This window comes from Misgurnus anguillicaudatus, chromosome 14 (genome assembly GCF_027580225.2).
Source record: "Misgurnus anguillicaudatus chromosome 14, ASM2758022v2, whole genome shotgun sequence".
In the NCBI taxonomy this organism is placed as follows: Eukaryota; Metazoa; Chordata; class Actinopteri; order Cypriniformes; family Cobitidae; genus Misgurnus; species Misgurnus anguillicaudatus.
In genome coordinates, this window is record NC_073350.2 from 7,041,166 (window position 1) to 7,062,528 (window position 21,363).

Genomic DNA, 21,363 nt, shown 5'->3' on the forward strand with positions numbered 1-21,363 from the left:
TGATTTCCCTTATCTTATATTTTTTATTGTAACAATTTATGATTTGCAAAAATAACTGTTGCATCAGTGTAGATTAGATAAGCAATGCGCGTTGTGCACGCTATACATTATGGTCAAGCATGCGCCCTTAAAATAGCATAATGAACTACGCGCAACGCGCCACTGACTTTAGACTAGTTTTTTTTGGTTAGTAGCGCAATTGTTTTTTGAAACTGCAAAATAGCATAAAAGATGGTTTGCGCCGGAGCACGCCTCCTTTTTTGCGCTGAACCGCCCAGGGAGCGCAAGTTCATTCCCTAGTTTGCCGACGTGCGTCTGTGGAGGGAAAAACCCGTTCGTTGAACTAATAATTAATATTATGTCAGAGTCCGCAGCTTGTGTTGTTAGTAAATGCTGCACAGTGTTTTGTACATGTATATGTAGGAGCTTTCTTTGATATTTCAGAGCAACTGAGGAAATAAGATTGCGCAACTTTCACACACAAATAAAAGAGGCGGAGAGCAGCTGCTTTAGTTTTATCAATGAAAGCCTACAGATAGGCCACATTTTAAAAATATAAATATGATGCAAGCCAAACTTTTACCCACATTTTTAATTTGTATGTATTTCCTCTCCCTCCTATGTTGGATGCATTACGTGACTACACACTGAGATTATTTCTCACTCACACTTTATCTCAGTATCATTAACAAGAGCAGATATATCTTGAGAAGGGCCTGCTGCTTCACTCCCTGTTTCTCTCCACTGAGATGAGGTCGCTCTCCTTCATAGCCAATCAGTGCTTTGCTTTGTTCCTCAACAACCGCAGATCAGAGAAGCAGCACAGAAATGCATTATTATTGTAAAACAATAAGAATAATTTCAAGATCTTCAAGGGCCCCGTTACATGCCAGGGCCCTATGTACTAAGTCACCCTTGTCCCCCCACTTACAAAGCCAAAAATCAAAAATACAGGCAGTGGCCAAATAATAGGTAGGCAATCCAAACAAGACAAAAACTGTTATCCAAAGTAATGGAATTTTTAATAAGCAGGTTCAATGCTCACAACATGAATCAAGACAATAAAACTATGGCGACCGTACGGTGAGGTGGATGAGACTGGCACTATATTGATAAAACACTTTGAGATTATTGAGTCAACCCTTCCTTTCGTAACAGCTTAGCTTCAGCTCAGTGACATATTTTTTGATTCATGCATGAACATTTTCCATCTAACATTTTAGTTTCTGTGACAGGTTTCTGGTAGTTACAGTAAGAGAATATATTATGAATATGTATGTAATAATCCCCAATATTTGAGTCACATACAAGTTGCAGATAGTAATGCGTTTGTTTTTTAATGTATTTGACAGGGCCGTCATGCAACTCAGGATGAAATAACTGCTTGTGCGTATCAGTCTGTTACTCTGGATCAGCAGTATGGTGGTCAGCCTGTTCAAGTCAGAGTCACCATGGGAAAAGAGCCACGTCACTTCATGACCATTTTCAAAGGCAAAATGGTTATCTTTGAGGTAAAATAGTATTTTTGCTAGATCTACATTGGTGTTTGATGGCTTTATATTTAAGAAATTCAGCTTAGACTTATACCTAAATTAAATAAAACATAACTAAAAGACAGAAGGCAGTCATTTAAAATTTAGTATACATCAAATCTGATGAATTGTGGAGTAGTGCTTTAAGCACCAAGCACAAACGTTATCAAAATGGTCATGAGTAGAAAACAGTTAGACAGGTAGAGTGAATATTTCTCAGAAACGATCAGATAAGAAACTTTAAATCTTTTAAATGTTAGCTTACAATCTAAAAGGCTTTATTGGAAACGTTGTTTATTTTCTTCATACATCCCAGTTCATATCTTTCCATTCTAGGGTGGCACTTCCAGAAAGGCAGCGTCAGAGCCAGAGCCTCCGGTTCGTCTTTTCCAGATCTGTGGTTCTGACTCAACCAATTCAAAAGCGATTGAAGTACCAGCTCTGAGCGCCTCGCTCAATTCCAATGATGTCTTCCTTTTAAAAAGCCAGACTGGAGTTTTCCTGTGGTATGGCAAAGTAAGCAATCTTTAGTGTAATGCTATACTATTCCCTTCATTATGGACATGATACTGTAGAGCAGCACTAACTACTGAATACTGCATTATGGTGCCACCATAATAATAATGCACTTCCAATACACCACAGATCAGAAGTGTTCATGCTAATGAAATAAAGTTAAATAGATCATATAGAACTTCTTCAATTTACTTTCAACCAAAAGGATTTCACCTTTTTAACTACCGGTATTCAAAAAACTTAAATTGAGACTAGATGTGTAAGCTCCAAACATAACATGAAAATATGGTTAAAGTCTTCTATAATCCATTATCTTTTCTAATGTTGAAACAATACAATCACTTAATACAATAATGCACCCAAGGTGGTAATGCGGCACAACACAAAGCTTTTGCTGGTTTTTCATCCTAATTGCAAGTTAATTTATCAAAAAAAAAAAAAAATTGTGAATAAAGAATTTGTTCAAGAGAAGAAATTAAACAGTCATATGCATTTTCTTATGTTTATCTTATTGGAGGACAAACTGCAGTAATCTGACAAAATCTGAATAATAACATGTGATGTAATAATGTGACAGGGCTGCAGTGGGGATGAAAGGGCTATGGCCAAAGAGGTGAGCGCTTTCCTTGGTCGAGGTTTAACCGAGGAAGTTATGGCTGAAGGACAGGAGCCATTTGAATTCTGGGAACTCTTAGGTGGAAAGACACCATATGCAAGTGACAGAAGGTATACAGATAAACAAGTACCTGTGGGTTGCTATTATAAAGTCTGAAAACTACAACTACAATGTTTTCAGTTGCAATCTTAACTGTTGATGTCGTCGTCTTAAAGATTACAGCAGTCTACTACAGATCATCAACCACGTCTTTTTGAATGCTCCAATAAGACGGGTCAGTTTACTGCCTCTGAGGTAACCCAGTTTACACAGGATGATCTGAGGGAAGATGACGTAATGCTTTTGGACACATGGGATCAGGTAGAGCAACCATGCATACACCGATGACTTTATTACTATTGTAAAGCAGTAAGTAAAAGTGAGACTCCTTAAATCAGGAGTTGCGTAGGGGCAAGTCAACACACACACTCATAATATAATGTCCGTGATGGAGCGAAGCACGACGACAATATCTGAAGATGAATTCCCCATCAGTGTTGTTTTTGGCAGCCCTTTTAGTTTTCGTTTTAGTCTTAGTCTTTTGGACGAAAATGCTTTTAGTTTTAGTCACATTTTAGTCACTTGTAAAATTGATAGTTTTAGTCAAGTTTTAGTCGACGAAAACGCAAAAAGGTTTTAGTCAAGTTTTAGTCGACGAAATGCAAAAAGGTTTTAGTCAAGTTTAAGTCAATTTTAGTAAAAAAAGTATTTTTTAACCAATGAATTTAGGTTAAAAAGTGTGGTGTATTTAATACAATTAAAATGTGCATTAAGGTTGTCCCTGAGGGCTTGCCGTTGTTTATGTCGGTGTGCCTTCTGCACATGTCATAAGAAAAAGTTATGAATAAAAAAGTTGAGCCTAATATACCCTCATGTTGAGTTTGTGTGTTACGCTGAGACCTCGCTTCTAAAGTTGAGAAACGCGTGCCTTGTCTTATTTAAATACACCACAAAAAGTATTGGAAAAGGGCTTAGGTTTGACAAGTAGATACATGTAAAACCTTAAGCTTACCATGAAATGTGTCACAAGCCGATCGTTGAGTAAAATTGAATTTATATGATATGTTAACAGCGTGACTTGTTAGTTACCTTTAAAAAATATTAGCGTGATGAGCCTTCAGGAGCCGCTTGAGATTGGTGGTATTCTTCCCACCTAGTTTGTGGCCACATTTACCGTCGTCTCCCAATATGCATTCCGTTTTTCTGTCTGATGGATTATACTGAAAGCAGAGTCATATAAAGAGAGAGTTACGAAACGCTTTGATCTCGCCGCCGCGCGGTCACGTGATTCATGTAACGTTCTACAGTTCCTAACCAAGCAGGGCTGTCAATCTGTTTGCATAGGTTTTCAGCTATTTTAGGTAAATATTAGCTTGTAATGTGAATTGATCACTATACTTACTATGTTTATAACGGTTTTTTTTACTAGGGAGTGATGGAAATACAGTAAATCAGTTAATAAAGATAAACAGTTAATGATGACCCAAAGATAACTGTGGTTATCTATACCAACTACAGCAACACAGTTTATCTTTTATTTTTATAAATGGCTATCAATCTGCTAAAAACATAATTCCTACACTTTTACTATATTAAAATCACAAAAAAGATCGCCAACGTGGTTATTTGTAACAGTGAAGCATAACAGAAACACACTAAATTCATATTTAATCGTATTTATAGTAGACATTAAATGTTAATATAATTTTACATGATTTTCGAGGATACATCACTCGTATTACTTACCAAACACAATGAAACACATAGCAGCATTGTGAAGCAGTGTGACGTTCTTATAAGGCATTAGCTTGTCGCTGTTGCCCCCTAGTGTTACTCGTAATATATAAAAAAAGATAAGTATAAAGTAGATGGCCACCAGTAATAAAATATTAAACCATTAAATCTATATTATTCACACATTATACACAACTCATTAAAATATAAAAAAAATTTTAGTTATTATTAACGATAATCATTACCTACAGCAGAGTTCATAAAATATCACTGTTGACTATATTCATAAAATGTCTGAAAATGTAAAGAGAAACGGTAATTTCATCGATTTACCAGCAGGTGTCATTGAAATGAATGGGCCTCAGTGCTGCGTTTGGAACTATGCGTCACTACATGACACGCTGTTACTTCCGCATTCCATTCTTACAACGGTCGTCTATGTGAGTGTCGTAACTCTATTTTTATACGACTCTGACTGAAAGTATGTCCATAAATCATCTCGTCGTTTCCGTTTATTGGCGTCACCACTACGGTCCTTCGAACGCGCCACAGCCGCAGGTGTGTTGTTGTTGTTGTTTGAAATCTGGTGCGCGTGCGCGGCATGGCGGCAGACGGGTGGTGGGCGTGAGCGTGAGTGAGACTGTGTTGACCCAAAACAAGGATAGAAAGCGGCAGCATTGCTGATACTTTTGAGCTAAAAACAGACATATTTCACGCAAAATAGGCAGAAATGACATGCATTATGAACGTCAGACTTATAATCATTTTCGTTCCGTCTCGTTTCGTCAACGAAAACTCGAAAGCGTCTCGTCATGTTTTCGTCAACTTAGAGACATTTTTAGCTAGTCATCGTCGCGTTAGCGTCATAAAAAATATGTGCGTCAACGAAATCATTTCGTTATCGTCATCGTTGACGAAAACAACACTGTTCCCCATGGCCTTATTTTCCAAGTTCATGTCTCATATAACAAACAGTAAAGGCTATGCGTTTGCATGTAATCTGTGCAAACCAAAGATTAAAACATTGTCTGTGTCAAAGACATATTTAAGGACGCATTTACAATTGAGTTCTAGCTATTTTACATGAATTCATTATTCTGCTTTATGGCATTCTATGTCAAATGTGTATTTCTCAAGGGTCAAACTTGTCACCTTTAAACGAAATTCGCCATTTTGGAACCAAAATATGCCATTCTTGTGATTCGTCTAGATCCGATAAGTTTTTGAAAATGTGAATGAAATTAGGAAAATCATGTCCAGCTCTTGGTAATGATGTCCAATCACTAACGAGTTTGGCGGGTTATGTTTTACAATTTATAGTCACCTTATTTCCTACCTAAGTTTATGCAGTCTGTGCGGATTTAAAAATAGATCCGGATAGTTTGCTCACCACCATGTCATCCAGAATGTTGGTGTCTTTCCTTGTTCGGTCGAGAAGAAATTATGATTTTTGATGAAGACATTCCAGGATTTTTCTCATTTTGGTGGACTTTGATGGACCCCAACACTTGGCGGTTTTAGTGCAGTTTAAACTATTTCAAAGGACTCTAAACGATCCCAAACGAGGCATAAGGGTCTTATGTAGCGAAATGATTGTCATTTTTGACAAGAAAAATAAAAAATATGCACTTTTAGACCACAGCTTCTCGTCTATCTCCGGTCCTGTGATGCGCCAGCTTGACCTCACGCAAAACATCATCACATCAAGAGGTCACGGATGACGAATGCGAAACTACGCTCCAGTGTTTACAAGTGTGAAGAAAGAGGACCGTTCCGACGTTGTTGTATGTGGAATGATATTAATTAATGTCTTTGTGTTTAAAATGGTCCGCAAATGTGCGTTAAATATATGTAACACGTGACCTTTCCACGGCATTACGCGATTACGTGAGGTCGTGCTGGCACATCACAGGACCGGAGATAGACGAGAATTTGTGGTTAAAAAGTGCACATTTTTTATTTTTCTTGTCAAAAATGACAATTGTTTTGCTAGATGAGACCCATATGCCTAGTTTGAGAGTCCTTTGAAACTGCAAGGTTAAACTGCACTAAATCTGTTACATGTTGGGGTCCATTAAAGTCCATTAAAATGAGAAAAATCCTGGAATTTTTTCCCTTAAAAAACATAATTTGTTCTCGACTGAACAAAGAAAGACATCAACATTTTGGATGACATGGTGGTGAGTAAATTATCTGGATTTTTTTAAGAAAATGAACCAATTGTTTTAACTCAAGGTATTTTTTCAGTCAAAGTAATCTGTAAAAAAGATCAGTAGAAATTGCAGCTGGGTTGCCGGTCACTTACCGTAGATTTAAATTTATGTTATTTACTGGCAATATTTTGTTCAAAGTTAAATGAACATTTAACATTTACAAGTCTTTGCCTTTACAGAGTAAAACTAAAAAAACAGCATCAAGCAAAACATTACGGGAAACAAAATCTGAAGCAAAAAACAAAAAAGGTTGATGATGATTTCTGGTTCCCAGAATGCTTTGCATGAGGCTGTTATTGTATAGTTTTATTCTGTAAAGATAAAGACTTGTTAATATTTAAAATTGATTTAACTTTGAACAAACTCTTGCCAGTAAATAGCATAAATTTAAATTTACGGTAAATTACCGGCAAACCAGCTGCAATAACATTGTAATTTCTACGGATTTTTTTACAGTGTAGCCATATCACACAAAATGTTGCTTGTATCTGTTGTTAAATTTTTGTTGCGATCATGATTTTTTTGGCTCCTCCAGATATTCCTGTGGATAGGAAATGAAGCAAATGAAGTGGAGCGTCGGGAATCTGTGACCATTTGCCAGGAATACCTGCGGACTCATCCTGGAATGCGAGACCCAGACACACCTGTAATGCTTGTGAAGCAAGGCTTTGAACCCCCAACTTTTACCGGCTGGTTCATGGCCTGGGACCCATCAAAATGGAGTGTAAGTTTGGTTTTTATTGCATCAGCTAACAGTAGAGAGTTTTTCTTACATGAAATGTCTGTGTAGTACGCGTCACACACTTTTTTTTATCCTAACAACAGGATGGCAAAACCTACGAGCAACTGAAGGAGGAGTTAGGAGAGATCACAGTACCAACTAAAGTTGAATCTGTATGATCATATTTCCTTGTATAACATAAACAATTACATTTTCCTAGTTTCTTTTATTTGTTTTAAAAATGTCATCACTGTCAGCAGGAATCCGGTGGTGTCGAGAGTAAGGGTGCTTTAGAATATCCACCAGAAATGCTGATGAACAAACTGGCTGGGGAACTACCTGAAAATGTGGACCCCGCCCACAAAGAGGTGTGTAAAACTAAAAAAAACTACGCTTGCTTGTTTCCCTGTCATGCTAAGACGATCCATGAGGGTTATTCACGTTGTTTTTAAAGTTTATGTTCTTGAATTGTATTGTTAGTTACATGGCTAGAAGTGGAGCTTTATTTAAAGCTCAGACATGCAGATGTTTAACACACAGCAGCTGCACATATTAAAGGCCAGGAGAGAAATTTGTGTGCAGGAAGAGCGCGTATTCAGACCTCCTTAACGTTTTATGCCTTTGTGTTATGTTACAGCCTGATACTACAATAGTTTAAACTCATTCTAGTGAAAACAGAATATTAGAAATGTCTGTGTATTTATTAAACAGAAAAATATCACAAGTATTTATAGCAGATGTCTCCAACTCTACTCCTGGGAAGTTACCGTCCTGCTAGTCTCGCGTAGCCAGACCTTAAATACTGAAGGTCTGGTATTTTTCACTGCTTTTTCCGGACAAAGCCAGCCCATTAGGCTGTTTGACCGACATGTCAAACAACCAATCACAGTTTGTTTCGCCTAGCGTCACGTTTCGGACTCCCCACAATAACGAGCCGGCTGGCAACAAGTCAGTTATTGAGATAACCAGCCGCATCCGAATAGCATCTAAATAAACAACATTACTCACCATAGAACAACGTTGTGCACTTCATCAACAGGCACACCAATGAGACGCTCCCGGTAAACATCTTTTTGAAGCATATCTCTCCACTTTGTAACACCTACAAGCAATTCAGGAGAACCGAACTTTTTTACTCCACTAACTGCCTCAAGCAAAACCCTTGGACGTCTTTTAGAGAGTTTATGCCGCTCGTCAGGCGGAACTAAGATCGCTGCGGAAAGAGTGCCATCTAGGGGTCTACCACTAAGGTGATGGTTCAAAGACTCGAGGTCTATCATATAACTCTCTTAGTAATACTAGAGAGGCGCGTGGTAGGGAAACGTGGTAAACAAGAAACTTTCCACGGAAATACTCACAAAAAACCACTAGGGGGCGCAATGTGGGCGCTAGCCTCACCCAGGTTCTTAAGGATACATCTAGTGAGAGGCTGGCAGCCGATGCTCCGCAACATCGGCCACCAAGCGGTGGAGGAGACAAAAACAGTTTTTATAACGTTTTTGCCTTAACAGCCTTTCATAGTGGTGCGGTTGTGCAGCACCAAAAAGAAAGGCTCCAAGCCGACACAGGAGCCGTTCCTAGATGTTCTCACTGATCTGAAGAGAGAACTCTAGAGGATACCGGCTCAACACGAACACTATAAAATCTAGTGAACGTATTAGGTGTTGCCCAGCCAGAAGCTCTACAAATATCTGAAAGCGAGGAACCACGAGCCAAAGCCCAAGATGAAGCCACGCTTCTGGTTGAATGGGCTCTCAAACCAAAAGGGCAAGCAATGCCCTGTTTCTCATAAGCCAGGGCGATTGTGTCTACACAAAGACTGGATCTACCGTCTATGGGTGCGTGATATGCGGATATCGCCGCGATATCTACTTTAATAGTAGATGGTGACAGCCTCTTCTTCAAGCGTTGCTGGAGATATAAAAGCACAATTCGCCTTGGCGATTGATATATGCAACAGTCGCAATGTTGTCGGTGGGAACTAATACATATTTGCCTCGCAACTCGCTGCTGAAGCGGACGAGCGCAAGATATACAGCCCACAACTCTAGGCAATTTATATGCCAGTGTAGCTGAGGTGATGTCCAAACTCCTGAAGCTGCAAGCTCGCCGTACGTGGCTCCCCACCCCGTGTTGGAGGCATCTGTGCATACTATTGCATGTCTGGAGACCTGCCTCAGTGGCACCCCCGCCCTGAGAAACGCTGTGTCTGACCACGGGGTGAAAGTGAGACGGCATTTCGGTGTGATTATAACACGATGAAAGCCGGTGAGCCACGCTCTCCTCGGGACTCGGTCGTGAAGCCAATGCTGAAGTGGTATCATATGGAGCAAACTGAGCGGTGTCACAGCCACAGCTGCTGCCATATGCCCCAGGAGTTTCTGAAATTGTTTCAGAGGGACCGCAGTCTTGCCCGTAAACGTATTCCAGCAAGCCAGAATCGACTGAGCGCGCGCCTCCGTGAGACGTGCTGTGAGATTGACCGAATCCAATTCCATACCGAGAAAAGAGATCCTCTGTGTAGGGCAAAGGTTGCTCTTTTCTCGATTGACCTGAAGACCGAGACGGGCGAGGTGTTTGAGCACACGATCTATGTGAGTGCAAAGCATTTGACGCGACTGTGCTATAATGAGCCAATCGTCGAGAACCGCTTGGCGGAACCAGTTTAATTTGTTTACCTGTTCACATATCCCGATAGTATTATAAATATATATGTATCTCTCTCATGGGTTTTTCTCCTGCTAGGAGTTTCCCCCTGGACTTGGAGGGTTTTTCTCCTAGGGGTTTTTTTCATCCCCTGGAGAGTCTGCTACATTGGGTGGTTACTTCAGAGTGTGCGACCCAGTAGTCTCTTAGTCGTTTTGTTTGTTTGATTTGTGTTCTGTAATTGTTTTTAAACTACGTTTTTTAACTGTGGTGTGTGCGTATAAAATAAATAATCTGTCAGGGTCTCAGTAATGCAGATGATGGGATTACTCGTGGAGCTTTTTGCTCTTTTTTTACACTCCTTTTGGGCTTTGCTAGTCACGCCGTAGGACATGGTGTATACGGGAAAGTGAGCCACAAGCTGCTCATGTCCTTACGGACCTCTGCAGTGGGAACTGTACCATCGGGCATACCGACAGAACTTCTCAGGCCGCCTACGTTGGTAGGTCATCGGAAATGAGGAAGAAGAGGAGGTTTGCGTCGGAGACTTAAAACTCTTCGGCTGGATAACCGCCGTAAATTACCACCACTTCCTTCGGTCCTGTTGTCAAATGTATAGTCTATCAGAAATAAGATAGATGAGCTGGAAACATATTCCAAGTTTAAATGGGAAGTAAAAGACGCTTGTCTCCTTGCCTTTACTGAAACATGGCTTGGTGATGCAAATCCTGACTCGGACTTGAACCTAAATGGGTTTGGAAGCCCAATCCGTATGGACCGGTCACCAGATATCACCGGCAAGAACCGAGGAGGAGGCGTGTGCTTTTATGTGAACGAAAGGTACTGTAACACTGTTGTGATTAGAGAGAAGATATGTACCACTGATCTGGAATTGTTGACTATTTCCTCAGCCAGAGCGAGCATGGCCGTCATCTCGGGATCGAGATCAGGAACCGCAACCCTTCTCGAAGGAGGGAGAGGATCCGGATCAACGTCCGAGAGTGACGGCCCCCCCTCCGATGTTACGGCAGATACCGAATCCTCGGGAGGTCCGACGGAGGTAGAAAGTGACGCAGAACGCACACTCTCCGTCTCCATCGGAACCTCAGCTGGTTGCGGATCCATTGCTGAGAGCCGCTGGACGAACCAGCTGACCGATTCAGCACCGTGAGGCGGAGGTCGTCTCTCCGTAGCTTCACAGCCGCCTTCTTAGGGGCGATCAGCAACGGAGCGCGGCGTTCCCGGAGAAACGCCACACAACCCAGCAGATCAGCAAGAGTCAAGCTCTCGCAAGCGGAGCATGTCCCTCCCACGAAAGCCGCCTCAGCGTGCTGGAGACCCAGACACGAGAGACAGCGATCGTGTCCATCACGAGGACCCATGTACTTGCCGCATCCAGAAGTGGAGCACGGACGAAAAGACATCTTTAAAAAGACGCTTAACGCACGAGAGCAGAGAACGGCTGTCTTTAAAAAGACACAAGTTCAACTGCAGCTCTTTTAGGGAAATCACTCTTTCAGATGTGCAAGTTGATGAAGCACACACTCAACTAAAGAGTATGAAAGTGATCACGTAGATCAAAAAGGGTGGAAACACTCGCGAGCCCCGCTGTGGTTCCTTCGCCCAACCAACTGACATGCAGAGATCTATTCCTTTATAAGAGAAAAAGAGCAGCTTCTCGTGAGCAGTAGATCTGCCAGCTTTCGAAGCTAAAAAGCTGATTTGATAACTGCACCTGCCTCTCATTAAATACCTGTGCGGCGGGGCGGCGCCGGCAGATGCAATTATCTGCATGCCAAGTACATTGCCGTTTTAAAGGTTTCTCGAAGTAGATAGGTCCCCGCGAAGCGGTTCCCAATTCGTCGGTCACGACGTGACGTCGTAGTGACCGACTGAAAGGGAACATCAGATGCCTAGCCAACAGTCTGTGGGCATGACGTCTGAGGCTGAGACTACCGTCCTGCAGACTTCAGTTCCAACACACCTGTCTGTAATTATCAAGCAACCCTGATTACCTTCTTCAGTTGTGTTTGATTTGGGTTGGATTTAAGATCTGCAGGAGGGTAACCCACCAGGAGCAGGGTTGGAGACCCCTGATTCCGAACCTTTGCAACAACAATTGAAATTTAGATGCCTCCCATTTCTCTTGATGGTTGCCGGGATGTCTTTACACCTTGATTGGAGTTCACTTGTGGTAAATGAAATTGATTGGAGATGACACGTCAATGTAAAAGACCTAACAGCTGACAATGAGTATGTTTACACGCACCGATTATGCTTAATAAACTGATAACACGTGGGGTCATATAAACGCGTAAAACGGTTTTCTTTAATCAGGGAAACCCCATAAACGGCGAAAGCAAAAACGGATCGACACAGGTCGTTTTTTGCTCATTACCCCAATTTCGCGTGGCATGTAAACACCTTAACCGGCTTTCTCACTTTTTTGTCCATGTGCGGATGTCTCTGCGGGTAAAATATAAACGTAAGACGCGAAAGTAAGCGCAAAGTAACGCATAAAAGTCTCTACTCTAAACTCTACTCCAACTAAAGCAGTTGGCAGAGAAACTGCGAAAATAAAAGCTCATCTTACATTTACAGGTTGTGCAGACATGAAAAGAGATACAACAGGATAGCTTAAGACAGATATGCCGTCAGCTTTTTGAACGACTATTATGTACTATAGGCGGTGACATCACTACATGCGAGAAACCTGACAAATCTCTTAATTCCATGTAATCACATGTTTTCTGCATAGACGGTCTATTGTTTTGCATGTAAACAGTTTTCTAGAATAAGCAGATTTTTGATAGTTATCCGCTTATACTGTGCATGTAAACATACTCAATGTATATCAGAGCAAAAACCAAACCATGAGGTGAAAGGAAATGCCTTTAGAGCTAGAGACAGGATTGTTGTAAGGCACAGATTTGGGGAAATAAATATCTGCTGCACCGAAGGTTCACAAGATCACAGTGACCTCCATAAATCTTAAATGGTAGAAGTTTGGCTTCTGAAATAGGCTTGACTTCCCCCTCTGTCTCAGGTTTAACATACCTCCCATTCTGAAACGGAAAACTCAGAATTTCCCTCATTTCAGGGTTAACATACTCAGAGTTTGCACTTAACCTTCTTTCTGAAACGAGGCCATTGGTCACTTCATGCATTTTCTTTGTTCAGATAGTCATCCAATCATAAAAGACCATGTGTGAATGCCCTCTGAAAAATTTTCGAGACGGATTTAAATCCGATTGCTCAAATAACTTAAATTTGGTTGATGAAGCCACATGTGGTTGATGAAGCCTGTATGTCAGCGCTTTACTCCTCACAAACATAAGCACGTCACACAAAAGTTATCCGGGAGGGAGGCAAACAAACAAAGACGACAATGCTCATTGCTTTATGGAGTGACAACAAAACTAAATTTAACATAAAATAGTACAATAATAGATATCCGATCATAGAAAACACATAAAGTGACCAGGTGTAAAAAGGTCCTAAGACTAAGTAGAAATTTTATTCATGATCTTGTCCAACCAATGTTGAAAAAGCCATATCTCTATTAAAACTATCCTAATAAATTATCTCAAAGTTTTATTTTCATTACTGTTTTCTGTCTGGTTTTAGTTATGAGCACATTGAGATCCCGACCATATTTAAAAATGAACATATGAATTCAGAAAATCTCAACTAGGTCTACATGTTTATCACCATCTTTTCTCTTAATCTATAAACTGGGTTTATAAATAACTATAAAATCGAATCAATTATCAAGTAACATTTTCTTAGCTACTGGACTAAATGTGAATGCAGTATTATTATTAATACATTATTATTTCCCTAGTTTGTTATGGTAAACAAAACAAAGCATTTTTTTCATGTTAATGTATACTTGGCATAACATTTTCTTTTTCTCCTTTTCTGTTATTTCAGCGATATCTCTCTGATCAAGATTTCCAGGCTATATTTGGAATGTCCAAAGAAGAATTTAACATAATGCCTCAATGGAAACAGGGCAATGTAAAGAAACAAAAAGGGTTTTTTTGAGCTAAACATGCACACATAACATCCACTGCATGTTACTTAAACAATATCATGTGATTGTTCATCACTAAAATGTGTATTTAAAAGATAAAGAGTATCTAGTTAAACATGTTAGACATTAAATGCTTAGATCAGCAAATGCATAGGTTTTCAAATGTTTATTTTTATTATTTTTTATTTTTGGGGGGGGGTTGGGTTGTTACTATTCTGTGACATTTCTGCTACATTTATTGAATACAAACAGATTTAAGATAAACCTAATGGCTCAATTAGCCAATATCTTAATAAGATTGATTGTTTGCTGACTGTATGATGATACCAGGGATTAAAAGGTTTGATTGTTTTCTTCGGTATGTGCAATTATATGTAAACTTTTATTACCAGAAAAGGTTCAAATAGTAAGGATAAAGGCATTGTTACTTAATATTTTTGGAAAATGTATTAATGGCTGTCAAGCTCAATAAAGGACACAAAAGCTAAAATAAAATCAAACATGTACTACTTTGTGCTACTGTATATTTCAGTACAGACATGCAAAAGCTTTGTATGAGAAACAACCATTTAAGAGATTTATGGATTTAAGGATATAATATGTATCATTTTTGCATTAAAATAAATATCCCAATAACACTAGAACAGTGTTATTAAAATGTACTGCTCCAAGACACAAACAGTTGAGGATTCGAACGCAGATTTACCAAAAGGGCAATTCACAAACATGCATCCAATAAAACAGGAAGGAGGTCATACACAGATAAGCAATTCAATAGGGTAAAAAATGTGAAACAAACACAGGCACATGGTAATCTAAAAATAAAAGACAAGTGTGGAAAACAAGGAACATCAACAATAAAACATTCAGAATTGCAGTAGTACACTAACAAGACTTCACTGTTAGAGATAATACCACCACAGCACCGGACCACATTGCTCATCCCACTCATTCCCGATCACAAGCATACTTATTCATCATCACCAGTTACTTCTAATCACACCACTCCACCATGCTTAAAGGCGGAGTCCACGATGTTTGGAAAACGCATTGGAAAAGGAGACGGGCCGACTACCAAAACACACTTATAGCCAATAAAATAAAATCAAACGCCGGGTTGCGTATGTGTGGGGCGGGTCTATCAACAGAAGGTCGGGATTCTATTGGGGTAGGGGCGTGTTTGTTTAGGTGATTTCAAATATCAACATTGGCTTTCAAACATCATGGACTCCGCCTTTAAGTCCTCTGCACCCTACCATTCCTCGTCTGGTGTTGTTGTTCCTATACGTGGTTCTTGACTCACCTACCTGTTGTACTTACCTTCAGTGTGGTTATCCTCCGCTCTCATTCCCTCCATTGGATCTCACCTGCAGTCCTACAAAGAGATCAGAAGAACTGTTACTGGCCTACTTTGCCATTGAATATACATATGACATATGTTTCTTACCTGATTCCTTTAAATGGGAAATGAATCGGCTGTTTTTATTGTTTTATACTGGTGTCTGATGTCTACTTATGACGTTACATTCAAAAAGATCAAAAGCCATAAGTAATGGGTATTTTGTACCCTGGTTTTGAGGCTGGCTTGAGAAAAGCTCAGTTTTGATGGGCGGGCCACATTGAAGTAAACGCCCACTGCTATGATTGGATAGCGTCATTCCACGTCAGTACATGTGGGGAATTGTTTTAAAAACCTTAATGTGTAAAAAATAGCAGCTGAACACATATATGTTCAAGCCACAAGAGATGATACACATAAATGACAATGCGTATGGTGAAGTAGAAACAAATCTTTAAACCTGACCGTAAACACAGTAAACGTGCATCAGAATCTAAATCGTGGTAAGTCCTTATCACTAACTTTGTATATTTCTAATGTTACATTATGTTGAGTGTTGGACCTATATTAATCGTTCAATATTTTTAGTAAATTAAAACAATCAAACATACGTTTAGACACAGATGTTACACACAATCAGAACATATCAAGCGATCTCTAATAAAGCAATAGTGACACATAGTACTAAAATGTTATACTCACATAAGACTGCTGTGCTGTGCCATTCCTGTCAGATTCAATATTGATAAAACGGCATTGCTTATAAATTAAAACTTCTTTAAAAATGAATCCGTGGTACAATGAAGTAAACAAACACACTGTTTTGCCCACGCAAGCTGGAACTTTTTTAAAAACAAACATCAACCACGCATTCCTAATGTTAGCTTCCCAGGGAAGGTTTTACAGTAACCTAAAGTAGCTTGTGATGCACATCTCCAAGCCACCCCACAGAAATGTGGAGCAGCATTTCCATATGATCACTACCATGGACTTCAAACAATTCTGGTAAAATATGTAAGAAAAACAAAAAAGTTAACCCAAGTTTTCCTCAATTTGGGTGTATAACACTGGAGCTAATTGAATTACAAACCTTTCAACCACAACGTCCTCAGTGTCAAATCCAGATATTTGCAAGAACATGACATGAGCGCAAACATGTATTAATTATGTCATTATACAGCAAATGATTTACCTCAACTTAGCTTAACAGATATTTAATGGAAGCAAACATTTTGAAAGTTACTTCCAAAAACCTCTTTCCAGCGTGTTTGTCAGTATTGAAGGGGCATCCATAAATCTAAATGCTGGGATTTTCCTTACGCATTTTTGCCGCAATTGAATTTTTGGCTCCATTGTTAACTGGGGCATTGTCAACTGACAGGCCGACACAATTTGTCCATGGTATGTTATACTCAGTCTCAGGACATCTTTGATTTTTTATATGGCATTAGTTGTGCCTCAGCTTCCACTTGTGGTGCAGATCTGTGCACAACTTTGGTATCAAATACCCTTACAGTTAAGGGGTTCATCTTTTATCCTGTAACATTATGTAACATAACTAACTCTGCATGTATGTATTATTTCAGTGTGCGTGACATGAATGTGATGAAATGGAAACAGGCAATTTAGCTGTCAATGGTATACCTGTGTCATTTGAGCCATCCATGACCAGTGTAAAAGGATTTTCCCTTATCTTCATCACCAGCTCGTTTTTATAGTGTGGTGCAACTGCTTGATTAATGATGTCCATGCAAATGAAACATTGGGTTGAACGATTGCTATGGCAACTTTCATCTCAGCTCTCCCTGCTGCAACAGAAACAAATAAAAAAAGATATAGCTGCTGAATACAAATTTGAATGTTAACTCTGATTTAACCCATGTCTGCATGTCCATTCAAATGAATTTCAGTAACAATAAAAATACATTACAGAGCAGTCTTCTGTCCATGTCATGGATGAATGTCTCATATATGTCATAAACATAGAATTGGTTGTATTATTTAGGATAAATGGTATTCATGAACAATGTAATCAACCTTTTAGATTTAATGTGTTATGTACCTTGACCTCTTGCACACTCATTTCTGCAGTCACTGCAAGTAAAGGTTTTTGACTGTGCTGGTTGACTTCAGTGCTTGCTGTTTGGCCTGATGCCCCTTACTTTTATGTGCCTTGTTGAGAGAGAGAGAGAGAGAGAGAGAGAGAGAGAGAGAGAGAGAGAGAGAGAGATGCTAAATGTGACAAAATGTCCATACGTGTGATTACGAAAATATAACTAGGGCTGCAACTGAAACCGCCTACTTCCATAGTATATAGTAGCCGAAAAGCTGTAGGCGAGAGTAGTTATCCAACGAAGAAGATAGAGGGGCGTTGTTTTATTCAAAAATGCCCCAAAGCGGTAGTGCCCTATTCAAATGCAAATACATCTATTAAACAGCTGCCCCTTGTGGTTAAATTGCGCTAGTTTAACGTCATTCCAGTTATCAATAACTTCTCGTTATGACTACATATGTCACGTGACGTTTCAACATGGTGAGTGTAGTATGTCCGAATTCATTCATACTATCCATATTCATACTATTATACTGTTTTATACAACAGTTCTTTCTGGTTCTCGAATCTGATTGGCTAAGAGCTATGCGATATTGTGCTAATAACGGCACAGTAACCGCTTCACCTTTCGTATCATTCCGCCACCTAGTGAATGGAGGTCCTCTAAACAGGCTCATCTCTGAATGGAAACACTGCAGACACACACAACCGCGCTGTTTTGAATCACTCTCCGTGTGTCTCATTAGTTCACTAGCTCATAAATCAGTCTGTGAATCCCCAATCGGAAGTTATTATTCCGTCAAAGATCAGCGCTCTTGGATGTTACGTTAAAGTTAATGGGAGTTATATCTTGTCACATCATGTGGACGATTAACACTTGGAAAGAGTAATGTAAACACTCGTTTTTTTCTGGAGCTATATCTCTTATTAGAACGCGAAAACACCGTGGAACTGCAGGTAAGCACCGCAGCTTTTAAATGTGGACATTGATCATTTATTTAATCGCGACGTGACTATTAAAACATGTTATGAGATATCGCCACTGGTATATTTATAAGCAGCATGCAAAAACATCTCTCTGACACTTATAAAAAACAGTTTTATATAGTACTGACAAGAACAAAGTTTAATAATAATAACAGAGTGCTCATATCGCGTTATGATGAAATGGTAAACCAATAGTAACATTATAGAAGTATAGTTTTATTAACTTTACCTCGCGCCAAAACAATAACAACACAAAAGACACTAAATGTGAATAAGAAAACAAGTAATATTTTCATCATGACACCAAATACTGCTGATTTGATCTAATCAGGCCAACATGAGAGCCAGGGAATCCCTGTCAGAGATGTAGCCCAGAGAGGGCGGTGGTCAGCAGGGCGAGTGAACACTGACGTCCGCTCATGCTTTGGTTCTCATACGTACCGAATCTCACTAAGCAAACGTTCAAACAGGCGCTATCTTTACTAATCGACTGTAGATTTAAATATAATACATATATATTCTCGACTGAACTAATCTTAAAACTACACTTTGTGACCAAGAAATTGTAATATTTAAAAACGGCGAATCCGTCCATTAAGTTAATATGAGATTCAAAGCAGCCGAAAGTGTTACCTGTCATTCTGGCCGCCCTCAAATCCGTGGCGGAAGAAGTAGTTCTCAAACAAAGAGGCTTTTAAAATTACTCCGTTGTTGTTTTCTAGTTTTCGTTTTTCAAACGTGTGCCGTCGAACTGTTGTATAAAAGCAATATCACTCTCGGAGTCGTGTGATATAGTTCTATATCATCACGGCTGTGATTGCCTCTGACCTAATCACAGCCGTGATGATATAGAGCTTTATAAAACCGTTAGTTCCAATCCTTGATTCTGATTGGTCAATAGGTGTGCTTTATTCACAATAAAACACTGCTATGACCTCTTCACACAACGGTTCTATTTAATATCACTGCGCTCTTAGCAACACCCTTAGCAACACATAAACATATAATGAGACAAAGTCTGAGAACAGTTTGTTTTTGTATTATTTTAGCTTTCATGTTGTTGTTCGCAGTCAGGGACTATTTTTTCTAGCGGAAGGAATGCTTTTATTGATTTAACTTCATGAAAGTTGCACTAATATTTTTTTTTACTTTAATATTGTGTGGTAACCGTTTTATAAAAGCAATAAGGTACTCGAGGCAAGTGCTGTATCGTGAATTAGTAACGGCTGAAGGGGTTGCAGGCACCCCGCTTCGCGTCGTGCCTAACAAACCCCTTCAGCCGTTACTTATTCACGATACAGCACAGCCTCTCGTACCTTATTGCTTACATATCACACTCCTACTCGAGCGATATAACTTAATTAACTGTCGATAAGGTACTTCATCTTATTCGGTACCTACTGTCACAGTATGTGATTTCGGACGTAGCCTAGGCCTAGACTACTTGTTCTGAGCAGGTGTTGTCAGTGAACAGGGTGTAAAACTGTTATGGCTAAGTTGCATTGTTTAATAAACACTTGTGGCATTTTTTTAGCCAGTGAAAACAGCACACTCGGGTCACTCGCAATACAACTACCATTAGCTTTAGTGGCTCACTAAGGAGGGCGAAGTTTCAAGAGCTGAGACAAAGCGCAGTTATGCTAATTTAAAAACCACGCCCACCGGGGGGGAAAACAGTCCAACCGTCTCCATTCACTTTGTATTGCGAGAAGTCGCAAAAAACTGAATTTATTTATCTATTTATTTTCATTTTAGGATAGCCCCTTGAGATGCATCATCTCTTTTTCAAGGGGGTCCTACAACAAAATAACACATTTCACTCAATATTACAAGATACACAGTAACATACATTTACATTACAAACAAACATACACTTCTATCCACTTCTTGCTCAACCCCCCTCTTACCTCAGTTGTTTGCAAATGTTTGCCATAATAACCTTCACAAGTTAGCCTTCACACGTTAACCATAATAACTTAAGAGAAGTGGGAAAATAATAATAATAATAATATTAATAATAATAATAATAGTTAATATAAATACACTGATAGTCATCTAATACACTTTTATACAGTGTCACCTTAATTAATAACAGGAGAATATTGAACATAAATATACATAAAGAGATGACTGGAATGATTGAATTGATGTTAATGACCTTATTTGAATCGGTAAACTGTTCCAGTCACATGGGGCTTTATATAAACCAAGAAATACATTTTTATAAGCTGTTGAGTCGTAAAACCCAGCCTTTAAGGAGAAAAAAGTGGAGCACCGACTACATTTTCCTCTAGTGGGCGCAGTTCTACTAATAGTAGTACTATGAAAAGTTGCCTGTTTCCACTTTGGGTCTTTAAACGCTCGTTTTTTGGGCTCGACAGCTTATAAAAACTTATTGTTGACAATGTCAATGTTTACATTTGAAATCACCTAAACAAACACGCCCCTACCCCAATAGAATATGGACCTTCTTTTGATAGACCCGCCCTACACATACGCAACCCAGGAAACAATGTAGACACACCCCTTACTGCTGATTGGCTACAAGCGTGTTTAGGTACTCGGCCGACTCCCTTTTTCTAATGTTTTTCAAAAATCATGCACCCTGCATTTAAAAAAAGGAAAAGGTCAGATTTTCATGAAATGTTCCCTTTAAGTAAAATTGTATTCTGTGTTTTTTTTTTTTTTTTTTTTTTTTTTAGGGCAAACATATTATTAACTTCCCTTTTAATTATGCACATGTTTGTCATTAAATCTGTCTATAAACAAAAAGTAGGCAAAATGGTAGCGTTATCAGTCAGAAGGATGAATGTTTTATGAACTTGCATAATAAAACTGACCAGAGTTCACCTAAACATATTAGGGTCTATGACCATAGAGAAAGTTTCATTTGATCCCACTAGGTGTCAGTAAACAGGCCTAAATGATCTT

At 39.3% G+C, this 21,363-nt stretch overlaps 1 protein-coding gene across 2 annotated transcripts in view; it reads left to right on the plus strand.

The window, feature by feature from the left end:
- Positions 1–14,558, plus strand: part of avil (advillin) — a 34,975-nt gene extending 20,417 nt beyond the window's left edge. Inside the window, exons 13-20 of one of the 2 annotated variants that reach the window (XM_073875787.1) lie at positions 1,353–1,511; positions 1,869–2,048; positions 2,626–2,774; positions 2,880–3,024; positions 7,186–7,374; positions 7,476–7,544; positions 7,629–7,739; positions 13,951–14,558. In XM_073875787.1, coding sequence (XP_073731888.1) covers positions 1,353–1,511; positions 1,869–2,048; positions 2,626–2,774; positions 2,880–3,024; positions 7,186–7,374; positions 7,476–7,544; positions 7,629–7,739; positions 13,951–14,064 — 1,116 coding nt within the window. In that variant the 3' untranslated portion in view covers positions 14,065–14,558. The remainder of the gene's footprint in view (positions 1–1,352; positions 1,512–1,868; positions 2,049–2,625; positions 2,775–2,879; positions 3,025–7,185; positions 7,375–7,475; positions 7,545–7,628; positions 7,740–13,950) is intronic. The other variant, XM_073875788.1, reaches the window with a different exon arrangement.
- The last annotated feature ends 6,805 nt before the right edge of the window (positions 14,559–21,363 follow it).